Source organism: Arachis ipaensis, chromosome B2 (assembly GCF_059453495.1).
Source record: "Arachis ipaensis isolate K30076 ecotype BB chromosome B2, ASM5945349v1, whole genome shotgun sequence".
Classification (NCBI taxonomy): domain Eukaryota; kingdom Viridiplantae; phylum Streptophyta; class Magnoliopsida; order Fabales; family Fabaceae; genus Arachis; species Arachis ipaensis.
Window position 1 is genome coordinate 117504805 of NC_142437.1, and position 19122 is coordinate 117523926.

At 32.8% G+C, this 19122-nt stretch overlaps 2 protein-coding genes, 1 long non-coding RNA gene and 1 pseudogene across 10 annotated transcripts; 1 reads left to right on the top strand and 3 right to left on the bottom strand.

Annotated features, from left to right (window-relative positions):
* Positions 1 to 2375: 2375 nt before the first annotated feature.
* Positions 2376 to 4362, bottom strand: LOC148575350 (uncharacterized). The gene is made up of 3 exons (XR_015904928.1): positions 3049 to 4362; positions 2878 to 2941; positions 2376 to 2745 (listed from the first exon to the last, which is right to left on the bottom strand). It is a non-coding gene; the product is annotated as an uncharacterized LOC148575350 (long non-coding RNA).
* A 1193-nt stretch (positions 4363 to 5555) lies between these two features.
* LOC107625997 (cytochrome P450 704C1) lies at positions 5556 to 9844 on the top strand. The gene is made up of 5 exons (XM_016328757.3): positions 5556 to 6140; positions 6916 to 7209; positions 7481 to 7828; positions 8347 to 8547; positions 9556 to 9844. Exons 1-5 carry the CDS (start codon positions 5628 to 5630, stop codon positions 9742 to 9744), a joined length of 1545 nt encoding a protein of 514 aa, XP_016184243.1. The 5' UTR covers positions 5556 to 5627; the 3' UTR covers positions 9745 to 9844.
* Positions 9845 to 9903: 59 nt separating this feature from the next.
* Positions 9904 to 16479, bottom strand: LOC107625996 (pentatricopeptide repeat-containing protein At1g02060, chloroplastic-like). Of its 8 annotated transcripts, none has more exons than XR_015904935.1 (8): positions 15932 to 16477; positions 14513 to 14719; positions 14193 to 14396; positions 12040 to 14109; positions 11766 to 11877; positions 11523 to 11606; positions 10682 to 10773; positions 9904 to 10590 (listed from the first exon to the last, which is right to left on the bottom strand). XR_015904935.1 is itself a non-coding variant. In XM_088503979.1 (3 exons), the coding sequence occupies exons 2-3, from the start codon at positions 14294 to 14296 to the stop codon at positions 12036 to 12038; spliced, it is 2178 nt and encodes a 725-aa protein (XP_088360105.1). In that variant the 5' UTR covers positions 14297 to 14788; positions 15932 to 16479. The 8 variants fall into 8 exon arrangements, 1 of the variants encoding a protein (XP_088360105.1); XR_015904930.1 differs by having other exon boundaries at positions 9904 to 10594; positions 14513 to 14788; XR_015904931.1 differs by having other exon boundaries at positions 9904 to 10152; positions 10328 to 10594; positions 14193 to 14788.
* Positions 9921 to 10771, bottom strand: LOC148575351 (protein ROOT HAIR DEFECTIVE 3 homolog 2 pseudogene; annotated as a pseudogene).
* Positions 16480 to 19122: the final 2643 nt, after the last annotated feature.

Sequence of the window (19122 nt, forward strand, 5' to 3'; positions counted from 1 at the left end):
CGTTTTAAAATTATTTTATATTTTATATTTTCAATTTTAAATGCTAAATCTTAAAATTTAAATTTTTTAAAATAAAATTAAAAAATTTATAATAAAAATTAGTTAATATTAACTAATTAAGAGTTAATTTTCTATACTTACACTACAATAATCTCTTAAGATAGCGACGGTTATTTTGCGACGGTTGTGTGAAATCGCCTTTCGAAAACCGCCGCTATATGTGCGCCGGGTGACTTATTGTTTTATATTTTGCGGCGGTTTTGTTTAAACCGCCGCAAAATGCGTATTACCACATATTATAATGTTTTCTTTAGTAATAACCATCTGGGGTATAATCTAGTTAAGTAAACACTAGTATCTTAAGATACATATGTTTAAATCATTGTTACATCTATTTATATATAGTCCAAAAGTGTATAAAGAGTATAATAAAGAGTACATTTAATAATACGCATAATGAATATAATAAATAGTACATTCAATAATAAATAAAAATAATAATAATTATAAATATTTTTTATAAATTATTAAAAATCAAACATTTTCTAAAAATAATAATTATAAATATTTTCTATAAATTATTAAAAATAATAATTAAAAATATTTTCTACAAATCATTAAAAATGTAAAATTTTATATCTTTACCAAAATTATAATTTTAAATTTTAAATTTTTTATTTTAATAATTTGTTGAGCATTTATTAAAATAAAAAATTTAAAATTTTTATTAATAACAATCTTAAACTTAAACTGTATTCTTAGATATAAGAATTCATAATAACAAAATTAAAAATTAATTAATATTTTACCAAAATTAAATACTAAATAGAATAAAAATATTTTTAAATAAAAACCAATTAATGATCTGCATATTATCATGGTTAATAAATTCAATAATGCTAACTGATCAATAAATATAATGTTTTTGGCAAATATTTCACTAATTTTAAATATTAAAGACTAAATTCTAAATCTTAATAAATATTTTTAGAAAATGTTAGATTTTTAAGAATTTATAAAAAATATTTATAATTATTATTTTTTATTTATTATTGAATGTACTCTTTATTGAATTCATTATGGATATTATTAAATGTACTCTTTATATACGCTTGAATCATATATAAATAGATATAAATTAATTCGATCTACTATGATCCAAAATTTATTGAAAATTGACCGATTTGAATTACTAGGGACGTCCTAGCATGCATAATTTGAATCACCCTATTTCGAACTTCCCTAAGATTACATGCAAGCATAATTCGAATTGGACAAATTTGAATTACAAGCATCACTGCTAATTCGATTAGGACTAATTCGAATTAGTATTGGTTTGTCTCATTCGAATGGGATTGATTCGAATTACATAAGAATGTACTTTTGGGATATCCTGGTAATATTTTTCAATTTGGTAGATTTGTGTAATTTGGTCATCCATTTGGTTTAATTGTGCATTTTACCCAATATATAAAGTGCCTATAATAACTATGATCAGATATAAAGTATACAACAAGAAATTGTGTGGCAATAAAATGTGTTTATATGATATACATAATTATTAGCGTTATATATAGAAGAGTCATTTGGCTTGGTGGCAGCATGACATTGTTAAAGCTTTTCCTTCTTCCAGGTTCAAGGTTCGAGCCCTGCCTTCTTTATTTGTGAAAGGCTTTACATAGTTTAATTGGACCACCGGTACATAGTTGATCCACACGTTATAGGTCCATTGGTGGAAGCGCGGGTTTAATTGGACTACCAGACGATCCGATCCGATTCCAATAACTATGAACGAAAATACTAAAATTTGGCGGCGGTTTAGAACCGCCGCAAAACAAGTGCTACTTTCGTTTATTTGCTATTTAGCGGCGGTTATTCCAGCGGTTGACTGAAATCGCCGTTATCCGTTTTGCCGCGCCCTATCTTCCGGCGTTTCATGAAATCGCCGCGAAATGTTTTGCGGCGGTTCAAAACCGCCGCTAAATGGCTCCAGGAACCGCCGCTAAATGGCATTTTGTTGTAGTGATTACTAGCGTGATAATTCGTGCAATGCACGGGGTTCACGAAATTTAAATCTTTTTAAAAGAAAAATACTAAGAATATAACTAAAATATATTCTATAAAAATATATTATATTTGGATAATTACAAAATTATCACTACATTAAAATAAAATAATAGAATACAACAATTATTCAATATATCAATAAATGGTATAACATGTTTTCTAAGATAATAAAAGATAATAAAATATAATAACAATTGTTAGACACTAAAAAAATAGGTAAAAGAAGTCCAGCAGAGATGTAGTTTACTATTACGTATAATCTTAAAAACACATAACGTCAAGATACCTATTGATACCAAAACAAAATATTTACAACATATATAAATTTGTTCATTAATTAAAAAACAAAATATGTCCAAAACAACTTAACATATAATTCAAAATATCTATCAAATAGAGTTATACATAAGAGGCCTAACATCGCTGAATCGACAACTCTATCGGGCGGTTAGCTATCGAGCCGAGTTTCAAGGTAATGATGTCCCCCTCCTTTAAATTGTATACTCTACAACATTCATTTCACTCGACCCCAAACTTCCATTCTCCACCTCTTCCTCCACTTTTCAGTAAGTGAAAAAAGAACACATTCTTCTCTACATTGGAATATGGACCAGTGATGGTCCAAATCGAACCATCTCCATCTAGTTTAAGATACGCAACAAATTTCGAAGCCAAATACTGCAACAAATAATTCATAGTTAAGATAAACATAATATTTTCATACACAATGAATAACAGATTTAGGAAGAATATTCAATAAGCTTGCAAGAAAAAAAAATAAAAGAAATCACTCTTTTGAGATCAAGTTACCAATCTAGATTGACCCAGATCCGAAGCTGTGATGATCTTTTCATAATAAACCTCTAGAGTGTATCTAATTCAGGATAATATGAATATGTTAGTCACCACACTAAAAAATAGCAAGCTATCCCATGATATTAAAATCCAAAACACAAGGAAAAAAGTTACATTTAGCATTACCTATGATCAGACAATTCGTTTGTCGCGTTACTTTGTTCGTTGACCTCCAATGATAAACTACTTCCACTAGACAAATCTATCGATTATGCGGATTATCCCCTACCAGTGTCTCATCTTGATCATTGTTTGCATCACCATCTGATGAAAACTGATCATCAGATGGTTCAGACCCAGATAGAACCATCACATCAGCTGATGAGTCCTCATCAATCCTGGTATACTTTATGTGGAATACTCTTGATACATTATCAAGTGTCTCTGGGTCCATTAGCTCAGGCACATAGCAGTCAGGATCAAGGTGAACTTGGATGGGTTGGTTGTCATGATTCCACAATGAAATAAAAAAAAATTTCCAAAACCGACATACCTAAATTGAACAGATACCCCTCTATTGATAAAATAGAAAGTTCTAATCTGTTTAAATGAGGAGTCAGTTATGAGCAACTGATCATTTTTTCTTATCACCTCCAGCACTAAACAATTATCTAGCTCGTCAATGACATAGAACATTGGCCCTAATCCGAGTAGAAACAAAAGTCGAGGGAAGAGCTCTATCACCCTATATTCAAATTTCTTTCCAAAGTTAATTCATGTGTAACAAAACATACTAAAAATGCTTCACATAATTTTACGTAATTATTTAGCAAAGAGAGGTATATATACCTTTAAATCTACCATTATTACCAACTGAGCAACACAAGAGAAAAATAATCACGTAAATGAACTAACATTATAATGAGTATCACAAAAATAGGTAACTAAGTAACTAACACATATGAGGTCTTTTTGAATGTCCAAGAAAAAATACTGAAGTTTTGAAAGAAACAATGAAAAAGAAATTGTTGTTATCTTGATGGATTCTGAAACCAAATCATGTACATGAACTTCGAATCATCTTTTCACGTATTAATAAATGCTGAATTTTCAAAGTCAGTATCAATATATGTATGATTACTAACGATTTTATTATTTATTTTGAATGGACATTGATAATTTATCAAAACTAATCTTTTTAGAGTTGTTGTAGTCTACACCCATTTGAGATTAGAAAGATCAGGAACTCATAATTAGCTAATCAAACTCATCTAACAGGGAAAAGAAACAATCAAGAGGAGGAAAGTAGAAAAGACCGCTAACTGAATATAAATTAAAAACAAACCATTCGAAGTTAAAGATTTAACCCACCTCTTTAATCGGTTAACATGCATGATATAATAAACCATAATATATTTCGTTACCTACTTACTGAAAAGGTGAAATCTAAAAATCGGTTCTTTTCCGTTGGGCCAATATTACTGGGTTGCTAAAAATCTCCTATTAGCATATAATGGTACGATTAGAATCTAAGACTGAGACTTTTAACCAAGAAACCAACTAACTAAGTAAAAAAAAAAAGAAGTAACAAATTAAAAGCATATTAATGAAAAATACCCAAGAAATCACTTTGAAAAACTACTATACAATATATTTTACAGATTACGACAACTTCTGAAATCTGGCCTACATATAAATGAGAAGCCAATAAAATTAAATTACAACATGAAAAATATCTGAAAAAGAATTAAAAAAAAACTATATTTTCAAAAGTTAATCTGAAATATATTGAATGGAAAAGTAAATGAGACTTCAATGGAATTAAAAATGCAACAAAGAAAAGATCAGCACCATACCTGTTTGAATCTTTTCTATTGGCATCCATCGCCATTCAGCCTTATCAGATAAAGAGATTTGGTATAAGGATTCAAGAACAAAGAAAAGATCTTGTCTCTTACCGCAAAAGAGAGCATTATAATAAAGTAAACCCTAATAGGAGATTTTAACAAATTCAAAAAAAAAAACAGACGATAAAATGAATCCAGAAACATAAAGAACAAACATAAAGAAGGAACAGCAACCATTGATAAACAAAAGAAGAAATAGTTGAACAAAAATATCGTTATTTATTCTAATAAATTAAATTTCTACTAATGCTAATTATAATGTTGAAAAATTTCAGAAAGCTAACCACCACTACTAATAATAATTTAAACAAACAATCATGAATTATGAATTGTGCTATCTATATATTCTTTATAAAATTACTTTTTCCACCAAATCAGTATCTGCACCCATTTGTTTAATTACAAACAAAGTCCAAACATACCAATAAGAAATAGACAAAGTTTAATGTCACTGTTAGACATGAAAGGTGACTAATAATTTTTTTTAAAACATTTCTTTTGTACATAAAAACAAATCACTTGACTATATATAATATAGAATTTTAAAATGTTTGATTGTTAAAGCAACAATATATAATTAAAGTAAAAGAGTTTTGAATTGCCATTAATTAGATAATTTGTATTTGTAGGGCTTTGAAATTAACGACAAACGAGTGATGGAATAAAATATTTTATCCGATGTAACAATATATAAATTAAATTCTTACTACTAAAAAAGAAAATTATTACTTTGAAGCAATTTGTCTTATTGGCTAAGCTGTTTTCATCATTTAATTTTCAACAAATAAATAGACCTCAAATCCCTTCACCTACAGAAATATACAAAACCATTTCACCTTTGATCACACACACACAACAATGGAAGTTTTATCCACCATGTTGACTTTCATACCCTTTTCTTTTCTATGTCTCTTCTTAGGCTTATGTTTCATGATGTTAAAAGGAAAATCCATAGGTAACTCAAACTATGCCCCATGCAAAGGCACAGTGTTTAACCAACTCCTCCACTTCAAGAACCTCCATGACTACCATACAGAACTGGCCAAGACGAATCCGACTTTCCGGCTACTCACGCCGGATCAGAGCGAATTGTACACGGTGGACACGAGAAACGTGGAGCACATATTGAAAACAAAGTTTGATAAGTACTCAAAAGGGAAGTACAATCAAGATGTTTTGAGTGATCTTTTTGGTGAAGGGATTTTTGCTGTTGATGGTGAGAAGTGGAGGCAACAAAGGAAGCTTGCTAGCTATGAATTTTCCACAAGAGTTCTTAGGGACTTTAGTTGCTCTGTTTTTAGAAGGAATGCTTCTAAGTTTGTTAGAGTTTTATCTGAATTTTCTCATCAAGGTGTGGCTTTTGATTTGCAAGTAAGTGGTTAGATTTTTACTATAAAGTTGTGATATCATTCTATTAGCTTAATTTGTTGTGTGTATCATACTATCATCAATGTTTTGTATTAAATCCGTCTAAGTTATTCATGGAAACAATTCCAAATTTATATATAAAAAAAGTTGTCACTTTTTTGTAATAGCTAAAATAAAAATTGTGGAAGTTTTTGACATCAGACTATGAAGCAAGTATTAAAATCTGAGGGAAAAAAAAAAGAGAGAAAACAAGAACTTGAGCCTTCTCCAAGTCCTTTTACTCTTGGAAATGATTTTGGTTGTATACAGCATATAAATTTATGTATTACTTATTTTGATTTTTTGTTTATATATAGTGATGATATTTTCGAGTGAATTTATAATCCCAAGGTTGCACTATTTGTTTTGTTATTATATTCTATTATTATATCAAAGTTGCCAATAAAATAAAATCCATATATTAAACCCCATATACAAAAGTTTTAAAATTGGATAATTTTTTTTTTGGTGACTTTAAAATTGGATAATTAACCTGTAATAGGATTTACTATATTAAAGTTCCTTTTTCAAATGCTAAAATTTTATTTTCGGTAATGCTAAGAAAAAAAAAATTAAAACTTATTTTATTTAATATTTAATAATTATTGTAATAATTAATAAACATTAAATAATGTAAATTCTGAAAGTTTTTAGCTAATTTATTTTTGTTATTAAATATTTTTATTTCACTGTATGGACTTATTATGATCACATCAACATGTTTTTTTTTTCTTTGTAGGATTTATTAATGAGATCCGCTTTGGACTCAATTTGTGAAGTTGGGTTTGGAACAGAATTGAATTGCTTAGAAGAATCAAGCAAAGAAGGAGTTGAGTTCATGAAGGCCTTTGATGAATCAAATGCATTGATCTATTGGCGCTATGTTGATCCATTTTGGAAGATCAAGAGGTTCCTTAACATTGGTAGTGAAGCTACCCTTAAGAAAAAGGTTAAATTAATGGATGATTTTGTCCATGGAATAATTAAGGCCAGAAAAGCACAATTGACAGTTCAACAAGAAGAGTCTTCTTCTGTGAGTTGACCAATTTCTTATCTCTTTTCTAAATCTATGATGACTATTATTTTCTTGTTCACGCACGTGAGTAAGTAATTATCCACTCTAATTTTAAGGGCACAAAAATATAGTCAAGAAGATTTATGTTATACTATCAAATAGTACAAAAAATATATATTTTTAGTGACAATTTATTTTATCTTTAATGGTAAGAGTTTAATTTGTTGGATTAACAATGCTATAGTAATTCAAAATCTAATGTAGTATTAGTACACCCTTTTAATTTCAGAATGTTAAAGAGGATATACTGTCAAGGTTTTTGATGGAGAGCAAGAAGGATCCAAAAACTATGACAGATAAGTATTTGAGGGATATAATTATGAACTTTATGTTAGCTGGAAAAGACTCAAGTGCAAATACTCTCACATGGTTCTTCTACATGCTTTGCAAGAACCCTCTTCTTCAGGAAAAGATTGCACAAGAAGTGAGAGATAATGTCACTTGTTATAGTAGCCATGAAGGAGAAGAAAACATTGATGAGTTTGTGTCCAATTTAACAGATGATACCATTGATAAAATGCATTATCTTCATGCTGCATTGACAGAGACATTGAGACTCTACCCTGCTGTCCCTCTGGTATAATATATAAGTATTGACTATAATGTGTATACCAAAATCAGCAATCAAAATTAGCCATGAGTATAAAATATATGTTGAAATATATACACATTGAAAATAAATTAAACCATATATATATTTATACACAAATATATTGGTGACTGATTTTGTGGCTGATATTGATGTACAAATATCATTTTTGTATAAATATATACTAACTTTTATGATTTTGATCAAAACTATCTTCAGTTATCTCTTCTTTATTCACACTTGCTACTCATCCACTTTAATCTCTACTCATTTTAAAAAAAATAAAGCTATTTAATTTTTTTTTAGATAGACATTCTTTTCTCTTTTTATTTGTCTTATAATTTTTTTAATCTTTTAAGATTTATCAAGGATCATAATCTAAATTTTTAGATATAGAAGTCTGATACTATATCATAATGTCACTTTTTTTCAAAAATTTAAACTAATTAAAAAAGATGCCATAAATGATTATATCTCTAAGATTCAATGATTTTTCAAAAATATAGGATGGAAGAACAGCAAATGAAGCAGACATTCTGCCAGATGGATACAAAGTGAAGAAGGGAGATGGAGTGTACTACTTAACATATTCTATGGGAAGAATGTCTTCCATTTGGGGTGAAGATGCTGAAGAATTTCTTCCTCAAAGATGGCTCCATCATGGAGTTTTTCAACCTCAATCTCCATTCAAATTCGTAGCTTTCCATGTTCGTACCATCTTTTCCTTTCATTTAGTTAATATAACAATATATATATATAACACTAAATACAGACACGTACTAGCTATTACATATATATCATATAAATAAGAATATTCAAAATAAAAAAATTTGGCTAGGCCCTACTAATTTAATTTGTTCAAGAGATATACAATTAGATCAGTATGGTTACGTTACCTTGTTCATCTTTTGAGTATTATGATTTTCTAGCACAAAAATATTTTATATAATTAACAAAAAAGGTTAAAATTTGATTATTTTCTTCCAAAATTACTATTTTTTATTTTGAAAAATAAAAAAATTATTGAAATTTTATTATTTTCACAAATAATCCAAATATGTGAAAACTGATAACATTTTTTGTAAAAAAAAAGTTATTTTTAAAATAAAAATAAGTTGACACAAACACATATCCTTAGTCTAAAATCACATTATTATTTTACTGAGAAAGCATTATGCGTTTTAAGAACAAGTCAAGTCATTTATTTGTTTTATATTATTCCCAATTTTTAAGTTAAATTTTAAAATGTTACAAAAAACTACTTATGATCTAAAAAATTTAATTCAAAACAAAAACAAAAAATTTACATTGATGTGAACTAATAATTTACATATATATAATAATTAATGACTTAATTTGCTCTCTGAAGTTTGAACACTTAAGCATTTCGATATAAGCTAAGGTTTAATATATACATAGAGAAATTTTTAGAGCCCAACAATTTTTAGTATTTTTGGTTATTATTTAACCAGCACAAATATTAAATTGTCTTTAACAAATAAATTTTACTAATTTGTGTGCAAATTCTGAAAAATTTAGTTACAAACTATATTGATTTATATGTGCAAAATTTTGAAAAATATAAGTGTAAATTATATGCTTGTTAGGTGTAAAATGTTTGTAAATATATGTACAAATTACTCCTAGACAAATGTTGACAAAAAAAATATTTGCTAACTATTTAATATTGCTTATATATATGATTGTAATTGCAGGGTGGACCACGTATATGCTTAGGAAAGGAGTTTTCTTACAGACAGATGAAAATAGTGGTAATGGCTCTTCTACGCTTCTTCAGGTTTAAACTAGCAAATGAAACACAATGTGTGACTTATAAGGTCATGTTTACTCTTCAAATGGATAAGGGTCTCCCTCTCTATGCACTTCCAAGGTCATTAAAGTAATTATGCAATGTAAAGTAGTTGGAATGGAAATGCTCATCTTTTGTTGACTCATGAATCATGATATATATGATGATTTGTCTTTTCTGGTTTATTTATTTGTTCATGATTTGTCATTTGTGCAATGATTTGAAGTAGTAGTAAATCTATGAATCCTCAACAATATATAATATGATATATCATAAAATATTAATGTTATCTTCAGGCATCCTACAAAAACAAAAACAAAACAAATGGGGGCAAAAGACAATAACAACAGGCCTTATCCTGCCCGGTTAGAATTCACTGCCAACATAACGAGCAAGTTTTATTTTTAATAATTTATCCTAATTTCTTGTCCTGAAAATTTCTGGCACTGATAATAACATCCTCTTGCTTGAAAAATCCTGGCACTCCGATATCATTCAGGGGCTTCACAAATACATAGCAAAGCATCATGACTAGTTTCAATCCTTACTACTATCCAATTCCCAAACTCCAAAAATCAATCAATTTATAAAATAAATCTTGCAAATTGCAATACAGACACATGATTGGTACATAGATTAAAGAATTGACAAGATTTATATTTAGAAAATATTGTTACCTATCCTTCATGCGAATCAGAATCTTTCCTGACTCTTCTTTTGCTTTATTTGCCACTATTTGTTTTGCATAGTCCCTTAAGCTTTGTTGCATTCTTTCAACTGTTTCTTCATCCAATTCAAAACCAGAAATACAAGCTGAAAGTTCTGTTACGGCAGCTTCAGTCTCACGTTTAAGAAGCTTCCTTATTGAAACCCAAGTGTCTTTTCCACCTGCTTCAAATAGTGACTCCACTGGCTCAATCAGGCCCTTGGCCAATTGTTTCTGCCTAAAAAAAAAGTCTCTCTTTCAGTGTTTGACAGAGATATGAAACATCATCAAATGACTAATCTCTTTGAAATGATGATACCATTACCTCAAATTTAGTTGTTATTTCTGATAACTTTGTGTCATGCACAGATGAAGCATGTGACTCAATAGTCTCTGACTCAATACCTGTCGTCATGTCTACAAAGAGAATATATTATTAACATTAATCAGCATATATACAACACAAATCCTTCAACATTTATATTATTTCAAAAAAAATTTGACATAACCTCCCCTAAAATTGGACATATATCCACTTTTATGGTTCTCACAATTCCAACCAACCTCAATCCATAGCATCAGTCAAAACTCAATTGAATTCACAACATTTCCAGCAAAATATATTAACTTGCTTATACATTGGAAAGGCAACATTTTTGTTTGAGTTATGCTCAGAAATTTCAGCAAATAAATTGTTATGCATGTTCATCCAATCATCATGAAGTTCATTTTGCAATAATGACTTCATAATATATTACTTTATATTTATTTATAATAGTTTCATAATTCCTATGCATTCATATATAGATCAACTAAACCTGAACTAATTTTAATTATAATATGGATCTACTACTACTACTAGAGCATGAAGCCCTGAAATCAGCAGCTAAACCTGAACTAACCTTAACAACCAATAATGTTCGATTTTCTATTTTGATCAATTTGAAGACCAACTCATCTTTAGTTAGCAAACGGGTCAATTATATAGATCAAACAATGTAGTTACTTTCTATTATATACAAGTCATATTTACAAACAATTAAATCTTAAGTCCTTTCTTAGGTTTATGTCTACAGGTCTTATTCCTGCTGAAATACCAGTTAACTTCACCAAATTATGGGAAATAAGTACATCTTGTTCTACTTCAATCTTGAAGAGAATATCACCTTAACCCTTTCGGCTCTCAGCAGAAACAGCAGACATGGCTTCTCACAAAGAAAAAGGTCCTACCACTATGTACTTTAGAAGACCTGTAAACACAACAGCGGAAATGGAGTAAGTTTTCAACAAATTGGATATGTTTTAAAACTTAATATCTGCCACAAACTTGGCTTGATTACAACAATTAACATGAGGAGGTTAATCAAGAAAAAGAAACTGAACAATGCGTAAAGTATAATGTTACTTGCCATTACAATGGATCTATTGGACACTGGGCTTATCTGCTTCTGCGCAAAAGCTTCTCCGGTCTACATTCACTCAGAAACTACCATCCACAAATAACTGTCCCTAGCACCTTATCTGTCAAATGTTTTAGATCAATTTTGTTTGTGTCAAACAAAAATATTCTAAAGATGAAACAGACATAACTATGCAGCATCAGAAGCTTATTATGCTATCAATATATGATCAAAATGGAACAGATGAGAACAAAAGACTGAAAAAGAAGTGAATTTAACTCACTTTAGGTCGACTCTTGGCATTCTCTTCGATATAAATGCAGCTTCCTTTAATCTCCCTCCTGCCTCTAGAGCTGCTATCAGATCATTTAGGCATATCAGTTCCTGATGTAAACCTTTCTCCGCTAATTCATAGCATAAATTAAATGCTTCTGAAACCTTGTTAATTTTACAAAGGCCCGCAATAACTGAATTACACAAGTCAATATCAATATTTCTATGATGTTCCATACTAAACAACAACAGCTTGCATGCTTCTGGTAGCTTTCCTCTTTGGCAAAGGAATTGAACCACTTCTATTTTAACACGGTATCCATTCTTATAGTGCAACTCAATGATCTGAAATGCTTTATCTCGCAGTCCAGAACCAAAAAGGAGCAGTAAATTCTCAGTTGACAGGTTTATATTTTGTCTAATATTTCTCTCCAGCATCATGACAATAAGGGAGGTAGACTCATGAACACAACCTTTTTCCAAAAGTCTTGCCAATATAGAATGCAAGGTAGATGTTTTGGGTTTATAGGAGCTCTTTAGCATTTTCTCTAGAGTCTCCTTTGCAAGAAGAGGCTTATCCTTCAGAAGAAAACCATCAATCAAACAATCATATATCTCAAAATCAGGAACAAAATCTCTTCTTAGCATCCATACCAAAATCCCATAACCATTTTCATATGCTCCTTCTTTACAGTGCCCCATAATCACGGTCTTATATGATAGGGGATCTTGTGTTCCCCTTTTCATTAGCTGTCTAAGTACCTTCTCAGCCTTCTTAGTTTTCCCATGTTCACACAAATATTGAAAAATAGGACTATATGAGGCAGCAATCGGCTTGGAACCATAATTACTTAACAAAGTTTCATTCTCATATAATTCATCAAACAGCTTCTCTGCTGCATCATAGTCACCTCTCTGACACAAACTCCGAATCAGAACACTGTACGAGGCTGAATCTGCTGGGACTTGAAGGTTTTTCATGTTTTCAAACACCTTAAATGCTTCATCGAGGTTTCCTGCAGAACAATGTGCATGAATTAATATATTGAAGGTATATGTATCTGGTATGAAAGTCCCATCTCCCATCATTTGGCCCAAAATATCCTTTACCTTGTTCAACTTTTGTGCCTCACATAATCCTTTTATCAGAGTATTGTACGTAATTACATTTGGCTTTAGCCCCCTACTAGTCATCTCTTCAAGAATAAACAATGCTTTATCTACTTCTTGTTTCATACAATACCCTCTAATCAAAGTTGTGTAAGTCACAATATCAGAATTCAAATCTTTGCATTTCTTGTTCATACCATTCACTAAGTTATGCGCTATACTAACCTTCCCTGCTTTACACAAGCCATCAACGAGTGAATTATATGTAACAACATCCGGATCGCAATCAAAGCTCATCATCTCTTTAAAGAACCTAAACCCTTCTTCAATGTAGGAATTCTTGCAAAACCCTCTGATCAAAATATTGTATGTGTACACATCTGGAGTGACACCATATGTCCCAAGCATTTCGTCGTACACAGCTCTTGCCATATTGGTCCGGCCCCGCCTTAGCAATATAGACAAAACACTGTTGAATGTGACCACAGATGGTAATACACCAGTTGACTTCATAGTCTCAAAAAGCTTAATGGATTCTTTGAAGAGGCCGGCTTCACCATAACTTCTAATTAAGCTATTGAAGAACCTATCCTCAAGCTTGACTTCCCCATTGGACTTTTTCTCAATGGAAAACAGAAAATTCCTAGCAACATTGAGATTCCTCTGACGACCAAGGATTTCCAACATCATGAAGTAGGATTGAGCACTGTGCGGGAAACCCATTTCATGTGCCCACTTGAAGAACCGAAAGGCCTTGGAAGGTTCCTTGATATGGCATAAAGTCTGAAGCACATTGGTTTTGGAAAGAAGGGTAGTGAATGAAGACAGCAACTGATTTGACCAAGGTTTATAATTGATGAGATTAGCCATGTCTTTGGCTCTTTTACACGAATTCCTTGATCTGGGTTTCTCATTTTGGTGGAGCTCTTGAACCCTTGTATGATTATCTGTCTTCTCAGACCATAACTCCCTGAATTAAATAGGTTATGAGAACATGAACAAAAACAGTGACACACAAAAGTAGTAAAAAAAAAATTGTTTTGGGAACAGCACCTGAGAACAGCACAGGGGTTAGAGCTGAAGTTGGAGATTGGAATGAAACGCTCCTTGGTAAACACTTGTGATGAGAGACTCTGAGGGCCACTGTTTAAGGCCATGAATGAAGGTTGATTTTTAAGGCAGTGAATTGACCTTATTCCCTACACTGAATTGCTTTTGCGCACAAGACTCTCTTTACACACTCACTGAACAAGTGCACTAACAATATAAAAGATTATATATTTTAATTAATTACCAACTAATTATGAACTAAATTAGTTAACGTGTATATTTTCACTATAAAAATCCTAGAGGAGCAGAGGCAGAAAGCCAACCCGAGCAAGGCAAAGCAGAGGGCGGCAACAACGAACCGGAATATGAAGAGGCAGACAGTAACCCAGACTCAAGAAGCATGAGCAGAGGCAGACGGAAAGAACACGAATCGGATGCTGACACCTGCGACGACGATGGCAACGACAAACGGAATAAGGAAGCACGAGAAGAGGAAGAAGAAACAGAGGTGAGGCCTTGAGTGTGGACGGCTGCAAGGAGGAGGGAAGGGAGAGTCAGTCTCAGATTGAGCGATTGGGTAAGGGCGTGAATGATGAGATCTGATAAAAATTGCAGCAATGTATCAATTTAATCTGAAAAGCGAATTACAGCAACCAAAAGATAAATAAATAAAACAGAAAGAAAACACCAAATTGAAGGTCCTAAAATCATAGTTATAAGAACCGAACCGGTCGAAATACTGGATTACTGAATTACAAGTTCAATCGGTGGATCACAGGCTAAACTTGTTGACCTGGTCTCGCTTAAATAATCAATTATCCAGAGATTAATCAAGAAAAAGAAAACATCCGTTTATGTGCCACAATATATCTTCTACAGTCACTCTTTTTTTGCACTTTTAGCATCTTTGTTCTAAACAAGCAAAGAAAAACAAAAAGGCCAAAGAACATAACATAGAAGACCCTTCGTGAATGAAAAACAAGACAAATATCACTAAAAAACTATAACTCAAATGAAAATTTCATGTTGAAACTTAAGACTGCTAGAACCTTTCCATTCTCTCTCTTTTTAAAACAAACTCTTATTTATTATCACTGACCTCCAAATCAAACAATTGCAAAGTGATTAATCTACTGAAAAAATTAAAGAGTGCTACACAACACCAGAAGAAAGACCCTTTTATTGAATCTTCATCATTTGATTATCAAGCTAGGAGACAAATTTTATAGTGTTAATGAAAATGTCGTCTGTTCTATTATCTCTCTCAGCTTCTCCAACTTTAGTATACAAGCTTCGAAAAAGGAACAAGAACAAAGAAAACAACAAATTAAATCAATTAGTTTTAAATACAAATACAATTTATTTATACCTATTAAAAATTAAATCAATCAATTTTACATATAAATACAATTAGCATCAATACATTTTTTGATAGATCCAACATTGGAAGTGAGGAACAGCACCAATACAAAAAACAAGAACATTCGAAAAACCAGAACAAGCCAAACTAAAGACATCATAAAAGAACCACAAGACAACCAACCAAACACCACCGCTGCATGAGAGTTAGTAAACAAGACGCCACAAAACAAAGAAAACAAGAAGACACAAAAAGAACAGAAAAAGCAATGATTGAAGGTACGATCAATAAGAGCAACCTCCATGGTCCTTCAAGCTACATTAAAACAACAAAAATCCAGGATAAAAAATTAATAAGAATAACTAAAAACAAAAAAACTCACCAACACTACACTGCAGAAGCAAAAAGTCAAAAACAGAGAGAGGAACGGTTTTCCAACTTGGGGTCGTTGCAGAAGCAGAGCTTCGAAAAGGAGCAGAGCAAAGCCTGCAGAGGAGCCAACACAATGATGAGGCAGACGAGGCACGAGGCGGAGGCAGAGACATGCGAGGCACGGCGGAGTCAAGGCAGCCGGGAGACACGGACGGAGAAGGCAGAGGCGAGCAGACACTGGCGGCGCGGAGAAGAGGCAGAGGAGCCGGCGAGGGGATCGACGAGTGACTTCCTCCGTCGTTGGCTGCAGTTGTGTTCGGCGGTGACAGCGCGGAACTGCGGTGAGTGAGGTAGAGAGGTGAGACTTGAGACTATTTGGATTGAGTTTTCACTTTTCAGCATTTCAGGGTTAAATTGAAAACTCACCTCTCTTACTTGGAGTAAATCCCACGATGGTCCCTCAAATTAGGTCTGTGCACCAATGTTGTCTTTAATTTTGAGATGCTCTAAATGTACCTTTCAATTTAAGCTCTGTGTAAAATCTTGGTCCTTCCACTCAATTCCGACATGACTCAGCAGCCGGAACGTTGAGTTGGCGGTTTCACCTCCACGTAAGCTGCCCGAACGACGTCATTTTGCTTAGAGGGGTTGATGAATCAAAACGGTGTCGTTTTATGATGGAGGGGAATTGAAACGTTGCTTAGGGAAAGAGTTGATTACTCGTTAGTCTTTCTTCTACTTCTCTTCAAACGTTTCTTCTCCCTTTCGTCCAGAGAATGTTGTCACACTACGGCACGTTCTGGTTAGTACTTTTTTGAGTTTATTGGCAGGAGAAGGAAGGACGCCAATCATAGAAAGTTGGTGATCCAGAGGGTATCATCATCGTCAGCATCAACAAGGTTAAAAATACAGTGTGTAGTTGAAATTTAAAATTTTTTTTTTGGGTTTCATTGATGGCTCTTCACGTGATGTGTTGATTGAAGGAGATTTCATCTTCATTTGGTGTTTTGTTGAGATTTCTATGTTGTTAGGTTTTTTGTGCTTACGATGTTAGCATGGAGCTTGTGTTGCTCTGTTTTTTTTTATGTATCCAACAAGGGCTCTTTTCTCTAATGATACGGTTGTCTAGTTATGGTCAGAAGTTAGTGTTGCATGTGTTTAATTTGTTTGTTTACGTATCTTGCAGATGGATGAAATACTAGACATGTTTCATCATGGAGGAACTTTTGAAAAGGGTGTGGATGGAAAGATTGGTTACTATTCTGACAACAGAAACTGCTTGGGTGATGTTGAGGTGGATATGCTGGATGTATTTTACTTGAGAAACTATAGGAGCTAGGTTATGACAGAATGAAGGAAGTTTGGTGGCTTGTACCTAAAAAGAGCATAGGGGAGGGATTGAGGAAGTTAAACAGTGATGCATACCTAAGAGAGATGTGTGAGATGATCTCAGTTCAATCACAAGTCAAAGTTAGACTCAATATGTAACAATGCGTGCGAAATATTCAACGCAAATATTAAGAAGCTAGGAGGAAGCCTATAATCACACTGCTTGAAGAGGTTAGGATGTTCGTTATGAGGACAATGGCCAAAAATAAAGTGAAGCTGGATAATCATATGGGGATACTTCTCCTAGTGATCAAGAGCAGACTGGAGAAGCTAAGGAAGGAATCTAGGCAGTGGCAACCAATCTGGGCTGGAGACACCGGATACGAGGAGTTCGAGGTACATGGACACCCTACGCACCATGTAGTGAATTTGGGGAAAAAGCTATGTACTTGTCAGTTTTGGATGCTAACTGGTAATATATTTAACTGTTAATTAATTATTTAAGTAGTCTGCCTAGTGAACCAAATTAACTATTCACCAAATCGTTATTGTTGTTTATGTTGTTGTAGGAATCCCATGTGTTCACGCTTGTGCTGCTATTGCTAGAGTGAACAAGTGGCCAGAGGATTTCTACCACAAGCTCCTGACAATGGAGTCGTACAAAGCCACTTGCTCCCACCACATAAACCCTTTACCTGGCTAACAATTATGGGAAAGATCTGAGAACAATAGACCATTGGCACCATTGGTTAAGAGAAAACCGGGACAGCTCCAAACCAAGAGGAGGAAGGATGGGGATGAAGGAGGTCAGTCTAGAAAGAAATCAAATCCAGCTACCACTATGAAGAGACAACTACGACCATTCACTTGTAAGTATTGCTTGCAGAAAGGTCATACAAAAAGAGGGTGTGAGAAGAAGAAAGCTGCTGAAGCTGCAGAAGGCTGCTGCTAAAGACCCTAAGGCTGCTGCTCAGAATGTCACTGCAACTGCCTCTGCGGCAGCTACAACAACTACTTCTAATGCAACTCAAGCTGCAACTGCCTCTGCTACTGCTACAGGATCTGAAACTGCAACAGCGTCTGCTACTACTACTGCATCTGCCCCTGATCCTGCCACTCTTGTGGAAGTGGATATCCAGCAGGCTGAGATTGATCTGTCTCAGCCCTCATACTCTGAAGCCGAAAACTCCCAAAAGGTATTCTGTACAATAATTCTTCATGTAATGTATTTTTATTATTTGACATTCATCTTATTTTCTAGGCTTTATTACTGTCTGCATTGCAGGAGCATGAACAAAAGAGGAAGACACTTACAAGACCTGGGAAACTGCCACTTAGAAGAAGGTCACATACTCTAATTGGCTCTGCATCATTAAATCCAATGGAGGGACTAGTGATGCAACTGCAGCACGGCTGGCCAACTTCCTCAAGTTTGTGCCCACTCCAGGGTTCAAACCGCCAAGAAAGAAGTGATTATGTTCATAGCTTTAGGTTGAAATTCTGAAAGTTTGTGTGTTTTGTGAAATAATTATCTTTGTCTTTTTTGTTTGGTCATGGTGATTCATAGACACCTCTGCAACTTCTAAATACTAACTAAGTTGCTGGAATATAGCTGAAATAATGCTCAGTATTTTTTTGCTTGTTATTGTGATCACTGCATTATTGCAGATTTTTATATGAACTAGTGTTATTGTCATTCAGTTATGAATTATGCCCTATGTAAGCTTTCGCATTTGTTGCTTATCCATAACATAATTGGGTGTTCAGTTCTGTTTACAAAAACAAAACCAAATAGTTACAACCCACCAAACAACACAATCATTCAATATATCAAAATCAATCTAATATCAATTACATTGTTCATAAAACGGA